Below are 14342 nucleotides of genomic sequence, written 5' to 3'. Positions count from 1 at the left end.
CGCCGAAACCACTCCCCGAAGAATAAAAGTCGCCAGGGGGGTGGGGAAATGGTGACAGCTCCAGGAAGCCGCCGGCGGCAGCGGGAGGGAGCGAGGGGCGGCCGCCCGCTGGCTGGCAGCTCCCGGCCGCCGCCGCCGCCTCGGCGCAGCCAGCCCCGCCGGCCGCCGCCATGGGCTCCCCGCAGCGCCCGCCGCTCGCCCACGTCTTCAGGGGCACCTTCGTGCACTCCAGCCCCTCCGCGCCCATGGAGGTCCTCCACGGGCACCTTCTGGGGGTGGACGAGAGCGGGACGGTGAGCGTGGGCAGCGAGGGGACGGGTGTTGCGGGGGGAGATGCCGCTCCCAGCCGCGCCGCTCCGTCGGGGCGGTGGACTCCGGGTGTCCCGCTGCACCCCCACCCGGCGCCCCCCCTGCTTCGGGGTGAAAAGGACCCTTTTCGGTCCCGCGTCCCGGTCCGGGGGTGGGGGGGGGGGCAGGGCCGTCTCCGCCGGTCCGTAGGTAGGAAGTAGAAAATTTTCGCAGCCGAAGTGTTCGGTGCCTGTCGGCGAAAGAGCCGCGGAGAGGGGATCTCGTGGTTGCCGGAGCGGGAGGTAACTGGGGTGGCGCGTTATCTCTTTGGCACGAGTCTGCAGGTAGCCTAAAGCCCGTTTGGACATCTGCTAAACGTTTCCAAAACTGCAGCGCGCCCGGACCAGGCATTCTTTCGGATTCTCTCAGTTTTTTTTTCAGTTTCACAAGCGGGGTTTTCATTCTCTAAGTGTCAAAATAATGTTTCTGAGTAATTGCAGAGCACCCCCTCTATTCATGCACTGCATTCTGAGTGAGTTTTGTTGTTTTTTGTTTTTTTTTTTTTTTTTCTTGTCACAAGGAAAAAAAATGGCATATACCCATAAAGGGTTAGGAAGATGATGACGTTGGGCATGCTAGTGGTACAAGCCAAGTTTAAAAGAAGCGTTGCACTTACTGATAATTCAGCATTGATTCTGGCAGGGAAGTTGTATCATTCCCTTGACAGTATCATGAGTGAAACTCAGTTTCACGGTGCACATTGTGTAGGTAGACTGGTAATTTCTTAAAGGCTCAGTAACATATATAGGTACTCTGTATGGAATAAAAAAAGGTAATTTTATTTTTTTGAGGCAAAATAACAGTCTTTCCTGTGTCACGCTTCAGTAGCATTTGAAATCTGTGCAAAGCACACTTTGAGCCCTTACAGTGTTTATTTTCTCTGTTCATACAGGACTGCAAGGGCCTGTTTCAAGACAACCTTTTTAAAGCTCTTGAGGTGTCTGGTACAAGGCATAGCAAATTCTGTGAGATGTGTTTTGATGTACAGGAGGGGAGTAAAAACTTACATAACTGTGTATTGGCTGGTGTCAACTAAAAACAACAGGGCTGAGTGAAAAAAGAACTTGGTTTGTGTAACTGCAGTGCAGGAGGCAGAAACTCATACCCCATCCTGTTCTGTTTAATGACAGTTTCCAGAAAAGGGTCCCTACTCAGCATCCTTAGGAAATCAAGACCTGTAAGTGATTTTCTTGAAAAACAGGTACCTTAGTAAGCTGTATCTAGGGATTTGTGCTCTCAGTCACTCTCTTCCCTTCTCCTAGTGAACAAGGTTTCACTGAATATTGTTCTCCTTGCATAAATTGGCACATTCCCATGCAGTTGTTTTTAAAAAAATATATTTTCCAGTAAAACACTGTTGTCCCAAAATAAAATTCCCACCAGAGTACAGTAACAAAGACTTCCATTTGCTTCTCATTTTAATGCAAATTCTTGGCATTTTACTATTCCAGGGTCTGATACAGTGAGTTTTGGTACTCTTTACCCTGTTACTCGTAATTTAACCTCATTCAGAATTTTCACTGGAACAACAGAATAGTTGGCTTTTCAAGAAGGACACAGTGGCTAGAAAACTGCTTACTTTTATTGTCCAAATTCACACCAAAACTGTTTCATTATTACTCCCAGATAAGTTTAACTAAATAGGTATCATTCTTTTGCCTCATGTTGCTGACTCCATCATGGAAAAATCTTGCACAGTCTCTGACAGGGTGAACAGATCAGCATTTTTGAACAGCCATATCCTGTTCTCCAGTGTAAGTCCCTGCCTGTCCTCCAAGGGACAGGAGCATACAACCAGCGCCACAGGAACACTCTCCAGACCCCTCTGCATGTGGGGATACTTGGCTGATAAAGGCCACAGATGAATGTCAGCTCTCTCTGCTTTGCCTATTGATGAAAAGGGAGTGTTAGCAAGGAAAACACTGCTGTCAGGTATGAAGACCCAAGTTGTGATTCAGTTAGCAAAAGAAGGGCTGTGTTTAACTGAGCAATTTGCAGAGCAGTATGGTGCCGCTCTTGAGGAATGGCAAATAGGAAGAGTGGTGTTCCTCAGGGTAAAGAAAATGGAGACAGGTGCAAAATGTGACTTATGATTGTATTGTTGGTGTAACTAGCTCAGCTGTGTAGAATATTAAGTAAATAGAAGCTAAAAGCTCCAGTTGAAGGCATGAAAAGAGCAAGAGTTGTGGAATATGAGTTAATGTTGTTAAGTGCTGCCAAACGTGTTTGACTTCAGCCAGCTGAGATAGCAAGTGACACGTGTTAGCTGGACAAGGAGGAAGGTAACAAGGCACCAACATCCATCTGGAGTTTGCTGCTTAGGTTTTCTCAGCAGGTTGGGCTGTTTGGTCAGGAGTTGGGTCTAAGAAGTGCTCATGTCTCATCTAGCCTCACATTCCAGTTTTGGGAGCGAGGCAAGCAATAGGCATCATGGCTCTAATTGCAAAAGTCAGCTAATCATTGTGGGAACAGGGAGGGAAGAGAAGTACATAGGAGGGGAAAGAAGGATGGACCCTTACTCATGTTAATCTATGAATGTCACAGCCAGAGACGAACACAGGCACTGCTGGATCAAAAAAGTCTGTGTTCCTTCAGCCAGTATTGTTTACTTTCAGTTCTTTTGGTAGCAAAGTTACTTGCACTGTGGTGTTGGGAAGCAGTCAGGGTTTACCTCATCAGGGCTGATGCATAGTTTAGTGGACCAGCTATGTGTTGATGGAGGAGCTGTGGGCATCTCTTGGAATAAAAAAGGCCTGAGCTAGGCATGAGGGGAAGGGAGATCTCAGCCCCTCATACTTGGGTCATTTAGCCCTATTGCATGAGTGACACATCAGAACTGATTGTAGTGCTTGGGCACTGGTGTTAGTAGCTGCTGGTCTTGCTTTGTGTGAGAGACACCATTCCCAAAGCCCTGTTTATTGTTCTTGACTTCCTTCTTTACAAGCTGAAGGCCTTAGCCTTGCATGTCCACATCTTTTCACTCTGTAGTGACTCTGCCATAGAGTTCTTTCTTACTTTTACAGTGTTAAGGTCCAGAACTGATTTAAAGCACCAGTGTACCAGGTTGGTTACCTTGAACATACAAGCAAATATTCAATCAAATGTCCAAGCATGGCACCTCTAAGACCTTAAAGCATTCAGTGTTAGAAAGCTGGCCAGAGCAAATGCATCCTAAAGCAATGGAAAACATCTATTGGATGACCAAGGAGTTCTGTTGGGAAATTTGTTTGAAAAGAGTATAGATGTCTTGCTGAATCATCCATAGCCAATCAACAATAATGGACCAGATGTCAGGTTTAGGGTTGATTTCATGTGTCCAGCTCCCTTGAAACATATTATTTTAATTCTTCCATGATTTAAGTGTTTTATTTATCTGCACCCTAAGAGTATATAATAGCCACTCCTTTTCCATGGCAACGCCAGTTTCCAGAATTTGCCATCTGGTGTTTCATGTTTTTCTCTCTCTCCTTTCTTTTCTTTTCTTTCTTTTTTTTTTTTTTTTTTTTTTACAGCAGCTCTAACATTACTCATTCTACATCCATTTTAACTTCAACATTTGAGTCATATTTTCTTTATTGCTCATCAGAAATTTCAGTAGGTCTGTATTCTAAGATCTCTGCAGATATATAGCTAATTAAGCTGGCTACATTCCTCTTTATAAGTCTAGAGATGCTTCTTCATGTGAAGTATTAATGGGCTACAATATTCTTGAAATTTTTGCTAGCAAGATATTTACTTATATGGTATGATTTTAATACTTTTTTTTTCCATGAAAAATTTAAAACATCTTCTCTTTAGACAATGTAAATCATATGAGCCATATGTGCATTTAAAATACTAGGCAGACAAAAACTTCTTGTCTTCAGTTTAGCAGTTTTTGCTTCTTTTTCTCTATAGAAAATATGGAAAATGCAAAAGTTAATGTCATACACATAAAAAAATGTGAGTGTGAATAACTGCTGAACAGCACTCTTTTGGTCCTCTTGATCTTCCTCCTAAGTTCTTTCCTGTTGCATTTTTACAACTATTTGATCTTGCCCTTACATGTTTTCTTAACTGCTGCCTTAGAAACTGCTGTCATGAGGGTGATACAGGCCCCAGTGTAGGAATCTTCACAGGAGCAGAAGGATGATGATAGCAGTAAGAGTACTCCCTTGAACTTAAAGGAATGAGCTCTTATACCAAGGGAGTTAGAAGACCATGAGTTGTTTTCTAGCAGAAACTGTGGTTATACAAGAATTCCTCATACAAATATTAGATGTGCCAACCAGGAATGAGGCGCTGCTGGACTTGCTACTCCCAAACCAAAAAAACCTCCATTATAATATCTCAGCGATAGCTTTGGCTGCAGTGCTCACACTATTGTGGAGTTTGGGATCCTGCTGGTTACGCTGAAGGTTAGTACTAAGAGAAGGGGTTTAGATTTTAGAAGAGCAAACTTCAGCTCACTCAGAGCTCAGCTGGGAGGGGTTCCATGGGAAGCTTCCTTGGAGGATAAAGGGGCTGGCAAGTGCTGGGAGTTTTCCAAGAATGCTCTCCTGGAAGCACAAAACAGTTCATTCCCTTTAAAAGTAAGGGAAGGAGGCAGAGCAAGAGACCCCCTTGGCTTAACTGTAAGCTTCTGAGTCTGCTCAAAACCAGAAATGTAGCAGAGATGGAAAAGCAGACATACTCATTGAGAACTACAAGGGCATTGCCAGGGTGTGCAGAGATGCAGTTAGAAAAGCAAATGCTCAGCTTGAATTGAAATTGGCCAGAGATGTCAAAAACTACAAGAAGGGGTTCTTCAGGTATGTAAACAACAAGCAGAAACAGAAAGAAAATACTGGCCCACTGTTAAACAGGAGAGGTGAATTAGTCACCAACAATGCTGAAATGGCAGAGGTTCTCCACACTTTCTTCACCTCTATCTTTACCAGCACTGTTGGGCCCCAGGCCTTGGGAGCAAAAATCCAGGTTGATGCGAGCACAGACCCACTGTCAGTGAAGGAAGAGTTGGTATGTGAATTACTACAGGAGCTTGACCCCTACAAATTGATGGGCCCTGACAATATCCATCTGAGGGTGTTAAGAGAGATGACTAATATCATTGCAAGGCTGCTCTCCATAATCTTTGAGAAGTTGTGGGGTTCAGGGAATGTTCCAGAAGACTGGAAGAAGCCTAATGTCATCCCCCATCTACAAGAAGGGCTTAAAGGAGGATCCAGAAGATTACTGGCCCATCAGTCCCTGGGAAAGCTACGGAACAAATCCTCCTGGGGGCTTTCACAAGTCAAATGAAGCACGTGATTGGGAAAAGCCAGCATGGATTCACCAAAGGCAAATCATTCTTGACAAACATAATCTCTTTCTATGACAAAGTAACCTGCTAGGTTGATGTGGGACAAGCAGTGGACACTGTCTATCTGGATTTCTCCGAGGCTTTCCATATGGTTTCCCGCAGCCTCCTCCTAGAGACACGGATGTGTTACAGTCTAGACAAGTGGTCTGTGTGGTAGGTGGGGAGCTGGCTGACAGGCCACACCCAGAGACTGGTGGGAAATAGCTCCTTTTCAAACTGGCAACCTGTCATGAGTGGGGTCCCCCAGAGATCGATACTGGGCCCAACACCATTTAATATCTTCATAAGTGATCGGGATGATGGGATCAGGTATACCCTGATGAAGTTTGCTGCTGATAGGGTCCCGTACGGAGGCAAGACCTGAGTAACAACAGGACACCAATGCGATGAAAGTCATTCTCCTTTATTTGCCCGAATAGCGCCCAAGATATACAGTGCCAGACTGTCACGCGCTCTGTGCTTACAATCTATTGGTTAAAAGCAGCTTATCACACACCCGAAAGTGCTGTCTGATAGGTCTGTGTCATTAGCACACATGTATAAACTACACCTACTTTGCGTTTAGTGTATCCGGGTATGCGTCCGGGAGGAAGCACTAGCTTGACTTCCTCATTTTAGCCCTTCAGGGTGACCTCAAGGACAAGATTATCACGTAGCAGTGTTCTGCTCTGAGGCCCAGCCTGGATTGTCCAAACCCTGTAGAATCAGTGCATGTCCCTGATACTCAAGAAATCCTACCACACGATACCAAACTGACCAGGGAAGTGGACCCTTCAGAAGGGAGAACTGCCATGCAGGAAGACCTGGATAAGCTGGAAGAGTGGGCTAACAAGATCCTTATGAAGTTTAACAAAGACAAATGTAAGGTCTTACACCTGGAAAAACAGAATCCAGGAGTGCAGCACAGGCCAGAATCTAACCAGCTGTGGAGGAGCTTTGTGAAAAGGGACTTGGGGGCTCCTGGTGGAATAACAAGCTCAATATGAGTGAACAGTGTGCTGTTGCAGCAAAGTAAGCCAACAGGATGCTGGGCTGCATCACCAGCAGAGGTAAAGAAGTCATTATCCCACCCTACTCAGTGCTTGTCAGGCCACACCTGGAATACGGTGTTCAGTTCTGGTCCTCTCTATACGAAAAAGTATGGACAGTCTGGAGAGGGTCCAGAGGAGGGGCACAAAGGTGCTCAAGGAACCGGGAAGGCTGACATGTGAGGAAAGGCTGAGAGAACTGGGTTTGTTTGGCCTTGAGAAGAGAAGGCTTAGGGGAGACCTTATCACCATATTCCAGTATTTAAATGGTGGTTACAAAGAAGATGGAGACTCCCTCTTTACAAGGAGTCACATAGAAAAGATGAAGGACAATGGGTGCAAGTTACTCCTGTGGAGACTCTGATTGGACATGAGGAAATTTTTTCACAATGAGAACAATCAGACACTGGAATAATCTCCCCAGGAAAGTGGTGGATTCCCCAACATTGGACACTTTTAAGATTCAGCTGGACAGGGTGCTGGGCCATCTTATCTAGACCATGCTTTTGCCTAGAAAAGTTGGACCAGATGATCCCTGAAGTCCCTTCCAACCTGGTATTCTATGATTCTGTGATGCCTGAAAGCCCAGGATAGACAGTCTTTCGCTGGGGCAGGTGGCAGGGTCCTCTACACTGTCAAGTGTTGTGGAAGCCTGGATCCCACCTGGAGCCTGTGGCAGGCATTGCAATTCACAGACTCCTTACTCTTTGTTTCATGGAGACTTGTCTTGTCTATTATTGCCAGACCAGAGAAATAAAGAGCTGAGAATTCAGCTGCCGACAGTCATGTTGTAGATTAAAATACCATGGAACTTAAAAATTAACAGGAAGTATGCTAACATTCTGATTTGTCAACAGAAATTCAGCAGCAGCAGAGTTGATGTCCTCTATGAGTCAAATGGGGCTGAGTTAGGCCCCAGATTGTAGGTTTTTTGAAATAAACAAAGATCTTAAGCATGCTTTTAGTCTATTCTGGAAAATGAAACGATTATCCATGTTTTTTTCCCTCAATTTCTTTTCTCTTCCTAGGCACTTAAAAAACCCCTAACATTAATGATGCAAGCAGAAAATTAGAAAATACTTAGCTGTGTCAGTCGCTCTTAGGCAAAGCAATTAATTCGACCCCTCTGTTTTTGAATACTGTAATTGCATTCCCTTAAGGCTCTCGCACACCTCCACAATGAACAACTGCTAGCATGGTGGCATGTTACATGAGTGCCAGTCCACACTGAAGTCTGTGTGCTACTGTGCGTGTACTACTTGAGAATGAATTAATTATTTTCTTACAAGTTACAGAGTGGGTGAGGTTATTCACTGGATTATGAGTATGTATTTCAACATTATGCTTGGTAGTCAGGAAGAACAAGTATTTCAGTACAAACCTATCACCTTTGTAGTAAATGTGTAAAATCTGTTTTAAGATAGGACTTGTTTTGCCTTCATGTAAAGCTGATGTGGGATACAGGTTTAAAGTATCTATGCTTTCTTTCTTTTAGATTGTGTTTTTGGAACAAACTGATCAGCAAGAGCAACTGGCTAAGAAGTGGAGGTTCAAAACATCTGACATAAGAGAACTGAGTAGCCAGTATGTGTTTTGTTTCGATTAATTTCAGCAAATGCAGTTTATTTTCTGAGTGATGTAATGCAAGTGTCTGTGAGTGCGTTTTGGCAGGGAGCACATTAAATCCAGTCTCATGGGCAAAACTCCCTTTCAGCTCATGTGAGCTCTCAACACCAGAGCCGCCTGCATCCTAGATGGGACTAGCAGGGTGGATGGTCTGTATGCCTTTTTCATTCTGTGGTTTGGGACTTCAGCCATGGCTGAATTGTGCTGGCTGATTTACACTGCACAGAATCAAATGCCGTACTTAGCTTTCATACATGATCTGTGCTTACAGAAGTAAATGATGTTCTTTCTGGAGATTACATTTTATACTCATTTTGTTAGCAGTGGGCTATGCCTAATTAAGCTCAAAACTCTAGACCTAGTAAATGTTGGTAACACTAACACTGCAGATAAAAAACCCAATTGCTTGGGCTTTGACACACTCCCTAACAAAAACTAACAAAATTAAAGGATTTAAACCTCCTAAACACAGACCCTTGGGTTTCTAACTGTATTGCAGCTAGAATGCTTCTTTTTTCTTCAGCCAGTAAAATCCCCCACCTTTCTGGTGAAGTGAAATAGTTTTGGATTACACCTACTATGCTTTGCATGTAGCAGCACAACTGTAAATGACTTGTGGCTTAGAATCTAGAGCTGCAACGTCATTTTAGTGTTCAGTTCTTAAAAAATCTGTATGCTTTGTTGAAAGGCTAATCATACAGTATATATGAGTCATCTGATGTTTTCTTCACTTGAAATAGCCTGAGGAAAATGGAAGGTGCTGGGAATATGGCTCAGATTGAGAAAGATCTTTCAGCATTTCTAGCATGCAAGAAAACAGGAAGAAGGGGAACCACAAAGAGACAAAATCTCTCTTCATTCACTAGTCAGGCAGAAGGGAAGAGAGAAATTTTATACTGTCTGGAGTTCCAGCACAGAACAAAATCATTTTAGCAACTTCCTGGTAAAGTTGATATATTCTTCCCTGTTATTGCATGAACACTACATGACAACAAACAGTATTACAGTTCCAGTGTAAATACACATTTTCTGTCAAGATGTTGAGCAGAGATTTTTTTCACTAGTGTCTGTGTCTGCATTTATAGACACAGTGGCTGCTCTTTCGTTAAACCCTGAAATTCATTGATTGAATAAATACATATAAATAAACATATGTAATGTAGAAGAAAACTGTAATATAGAAACTTACATTTTTTTGTTAATATAATGGTCTGGCAGCTAGAGGCATACCTAACATACTAGGAAGCAAGACTGTGCCCAAATCTTCTCTTTTTCAGGTGGATTCTATAGTGGAGTATTTTCAGTTATTGTGAAGTCAGTTTGTCTTTATTCGTTGGCATTTATTATGGGTAAATATTAAAGATAATTGGATTCATCATGCTCTTATGTAGTTTTCCTCTCAGTTAGCTATCTGTAAGTCTGTGTAAAAGTTATTTTTCAACTGCTTCATACCATAAAAGGACTATGGATAGAGGTACAGTTGGAGTTGATAGGCTGATGCTGAAAAAGGAAGGTTAGTCTGTACTTGCCATGTACTCTGGTGGATTTTGCTCAAGTATAGTGTTCAAAGCAAAACTACTTACTGTAGAAAATTTTGTGACATTTTAGACTATTTTCTTTTTTTCCCTAGTGAATTCTTCATGCCAGGAATGGTTGATACACACATTCATGCCCCTCAATATTCATTTACTGGTACAAGAGTAGATCTACCTCTTTTGCAGTGGCTGACTACCTACACATTTCCAACAGAAGCCAAATACAAAGACAGTGATTTTGCAGAAGAAGTGTACACCCGAGTTGTTGTAAGTGCTGCAAATGTCATTTACCTACTTGACAACATTCATATTTGTGAAATACATGTATGTTTTCAAAAGATCAGCAGAAATAGTAGAGCATGTTTTAATGTCATGAAAACCAGATAAAACCAATAGCCACTGTTCTAATAGCCAGCCAAGTTTGTCCCCTACTAGTTCCAGTCTTGTTCTGTTGTTGCTGATAAGACAGTTCATTTAATCACATGGTTAACAATGAACTTGTTTATCATATTTTCTGATATCTGAGTACAATGACCAAGATTTAAGAGTACTCTCAGAGCTGGTATAGCTAGAAGGTTTTGACAACCTCAATGCAGAGATAACCAAGTGTTGTAAAAAAAAAAAAAAAAACCAGAGGATATTTCCTTTTCTGCACAAAAAGCCTCTATTATGAAATTGTCTTCTGCAAAAACTACGTGAAAGAGAAGATACTTCTCACAGACAACAAATCTAGGATATTTTTGAGTAATTAAGATGTTTCTACAGCTGAGGTCCCTGTAGCAGGAATACCTTTCACTGCAGGGTCTTTAGATGAAGTCTGGCAATAGTACTGTGGCACAAAGAGAGAGACTGTGTTTGAGCTAGACTTATTCTGAGCAATATAAATGTTTTAAGGTCAAATTCCACTTGATGAACAATAAGCAGCTATGTCATATTTCAGAGTACCGATTGTGTCCTATGACTGAAATGTGTACTTTAATATGTGGACTAAAATATGTTCAACGGATTAAATGATTTGGCCAGCATAAATTGCCTTGCATTTGACTAATACTGTGACAACATGTGTTGTCAAAATAATAAGATACTGTCCTTACTGCACAAAATTTTTTAAAAATTACTTTCTGCCATAATGAAAACATGTAGGAGCAGCTTGGTTATAAACTCTGGTGGCAAGCACACTTGCCTTCAGCTACGTAAAGCGTAGAGGTGATCTCCGCTCCCAGAAGTGTGCCTTAACATACTGTTCTGTCTCCATCAGTTCAGATTGGATGACACTGGCACAGCTAAAATGGTCACTGTGCAAGGTGTTTAATAACATCACCTGGAAAAGAACTGCCAGGTGAGAGATGGAAGTTAGTTGTAGGAGCTTCAACACAATGGCTAGGTTGTCCCCATGTGTGTCTAATAGGACAAGGTTAGAAAAATGTCGTTTTCACCCCCAAATGCTGCAGGATATCAGTTGCTCTGCAGTGTTTGATGGGGCTAATAACCTTCAACTGTTAGAAACAAGCCTAAACCTGAAGAAAGCAGATACTGTTTCAGATGTATCTTTGTACATTTGGAGCTGTAATGAAAGCATAGTGATTTTTTCAAATCAAAACTCTGTTTCCAAAAAACGCTTTCTGTACTTTGTAGAAGAAACAAATTAGGTGAAGTTTGCCAGATTTTAGCTGGAACCTCCTCTGGTTCATTTAACAATTTAATTTAACAGTGATGACAGGAATCCAGAAGTAGACAATTCTGGATTTTAAAAGCTGAGAAAGACAAAGGTATTTAATCTCAGTAATGACATTGCTATTTTTGAGACTCATTTTAGGAATCCTTAAAGATGTATTTTTAATTATTGGCTTTAATTTGAATGTTTTAAGGAAGAGACAGAACCTGGATTGATGTGTGTCAAAGAATTAGCTCTAGCCATTCTCAGAAGTTGCATTGGATGTCCCACCTTATATCTCATCAAAAAAATAAAATAAAATTATCAGATTACATTATAGCCAGAATCCAAAAATGTAATTTAAACCTGTATGTTGGATGAGTAGTCAAGGTAGTATGTGTTAGTCCCAAGATCAACTGAAGCTATACATTTCATCATGACTTAATGTTACTTTAAATGGCTCTTCATTTACTGTTATGTCCTCCAAAAATAATATGAACAGGTATCAATGACCATCTCCTTTCAAATGGTATAATTAAATAAATAAATTACACTCTGAGTGGTTCTCAGTTTACTTTTACCTTGAAGTTTGTTACTTTGTAGTCAGGGATAACAAAGGATTTTTATACATGAAAGCCTGACTCTTAGCCACATCAGGTGGCCAAGTGAAAACCACTACTTTATCCCAAAAGTCTTTCTTTGCTAATATTAGGTAAACAGTGCTTCACTGTGCAAATTTGGAGAGCCTTTCAAAACTAGGAAATAACATAAATGATTGGTTGTTTATATTTCTAAATATAAGTCAGAATTTATTTCCAGTTTGGATGAAGGAAATTGTTGTTATGGGTTTAACCATTGTTAAAATCCTGTATGGATTTGGAAGAGGAATTTTTGTATTTATTAACACTTAGACTCAAAAAAAGCTACTATGAAATTAAAAATCTATATTTTACCTTCCCACTTCACTGCACAATTTTACAATAACTAAATGTTCTTGCAGTTTGAAATCAGACTGCCTCTTCTGCATTTTGGCAGCTTGATTATTTTTTTTCCCAGACAGTTGAAAATGATTTCTTTTTATAGAGACGAACTCTAAAGAATGGCACGACTACAGCTTGCTACTTTGCAACAATTTACACAGATACTTCTCTTCTTCTTGCTGAAATCATAGGTAAGACTAACACTAAGTTTTGAGGGATGTTGCAGACTGCGTTAGTTGAAGGAAACAGAGCTCAGGAGTTTTAGACTAGCTAGGGATCTGTCTTTCTACTAATTTATTTTTTATTCATTGTGTCTGTTGTACTGTGGCCCCAGAATCCACCCTAGGTACCCCTGTTCACTTAACTGCCTCTCTCCTACTGTTGTTTCTGCCAGTCTCTTCATTCCCAAATCAGCTGCTGGCTGAGCCTGTGTTAGGTCTGCTGGAGTTGCTCTTCAGCTGCAGTTCTCTGCTCTATCTAGCCTTTTGCTATTTGAGGATTAAAGGGCTGAATGACAAGAGAGGCAGTCAGTGCATTAATTTCCTGATACACTGAAGTTTCAGTTGAGAATCAACATCAAAAATCTGCACACACCCTCGGTAACCAGAACAGTGGGAGTTGTGTCAGGATCACATCCCTCCCTTCTGTTCACCGTTGCAAATGCCTGCTGTTTGAAAGTGGTGTGATTTTTGCAGGATTTCTCAAGGCTCATCCAGCTTCTAAAGAAGAGCAATTTAATGAGAATCTCAGTTTCCATCAAAAATTCCCTAGTCTTTCTGATTTTGTAGGAAAACCTTATAACTCTGAAGCCATTGTATTCAACAACTCCGAAAGTAGAAGTGGACAAAAGAGATCTAAATTAGAAATGTTTAAAAATTTAGAATTTAATATTATATGCATTTGTTTTAAGTTTTACACATGAGTTCCAAGTCCTAGTATGGCTAAATCTCAAGAAAAAGGCTAGAGGTAGCTCTGGTAGTTTCCTCCATCCAACTGCACACAGGAGGCATGTTAGGAACCTCATACCTTTCGCTTAAGGAGAGATGGTTTGCTGAGATATTTGTGCCTTTTCTCAGCTCCGAGTAATCTGCTACAGCTACTGTATTTTGATGCTTGTGTTTCTCATCCTCCACTTCACAGTGGTTTTCTTCATATAGTACCATTATGAATTCTGGTTGTGGTTAAACTACAGTAATCTAGTCCTCAATTAGAAAATTGATAAATCTGGGTATTAACGTGGAAGAGAACAGTAATCTAGTCCTCAATTATAAAATTGATAAATCTGGGTATTAATGTGGAAGAGAACTCCTATTTAAATGTATTGGTTTTTTTTCTCTTTCCTTCTTAGCCTTAAAAGTCACATGGATAGTCCCAACTTAAGAACATAAATTCTGTTCTTCTTAAATTAAGCTCGTGGGGGTGGAGTTTGCTATTTTGATTTCAGTGCGGGCTTTGATTGCAGTTTTTGAGAACCAGTGATTCTGAGTTTTGTTTTCTTATGCATTTCAACAGATAAATTTGGTCAACGAGCATTTGTTGGAAAAGTCTGCATGGATATGAATGACAGTGTGCCACAATACAAAGAGATTACTCATGACTCTGTCCAAGAGACGGAAAGGTAAGGTGGTTAAATTGATGCCACAACCTGTAGAAACCAGACTTTTTCATACATCTGAAAAGTGAATGTGAAGCTGACTAAGAATTTACAGTATAAATTTATTAAGAACATTTTTTTTCTTCTGACAGTATTTTTTCATACAGTTCTGACAATTCCTGCATGCCCAGTTGCTGCACAGCCCAAGCAGTTTCTCTCTTGCTCTTCCAAAGAAA

At 41.3% G+C, this 14342-nt stretch overlaps 1 protein-coding gene across 1 annotated transcript in view; it reads left to right on the top strand.

Moving 5' to 3' along the window:
• The first annotated feature begins 67 nt into the window (after window positions 1-67).
• Window positions 68-14342, top strand: part of GDA (guanine deaminase) — a 28532-nt gene continuing 14257 nt past the window's right edge. The window contains exons 1-5 of the mRNA XM_033010405.2: window positions 68-293; window positions 8213-8301; window positions 9974-10145; window positions 12616-12703; window positions 14025-14130. Of these exons, the coding sequence (XP_032866296.2) occupies window positions 171-293; window positions 8213-8301; window positions 9974-10145; window positions 12616-12703; window positions 14025-14130 (578 nt within the window). The 5' untranslated portion in view covers window positions 68-170. The remainder of the gene's footprint in view (window positions 294-8212; window positions 8302-9973; window positions 10146-12615; window positions 12704-14024; window positions 14131-14342) is intronic.

This window comes from Tyto alba, unplaced genomic scaffold (assembly GCF_018691265.1).
Source record: "Tyto alba isolate M040663 unplaced genomic scaffold, T.alba_DEE_v4.0 Super-Scaffold_13, whole genome shotgun sequence".
NCBI lineage: Eukaryota > Metazoa > Chordata > Aves > Strigiformes > Tytonidae > Tyto > Tyto alba.
Note: the sequence above shows the minus strand (reverse complement) of the source record. Positions and strands in the feature narration are given on the sequence as shown.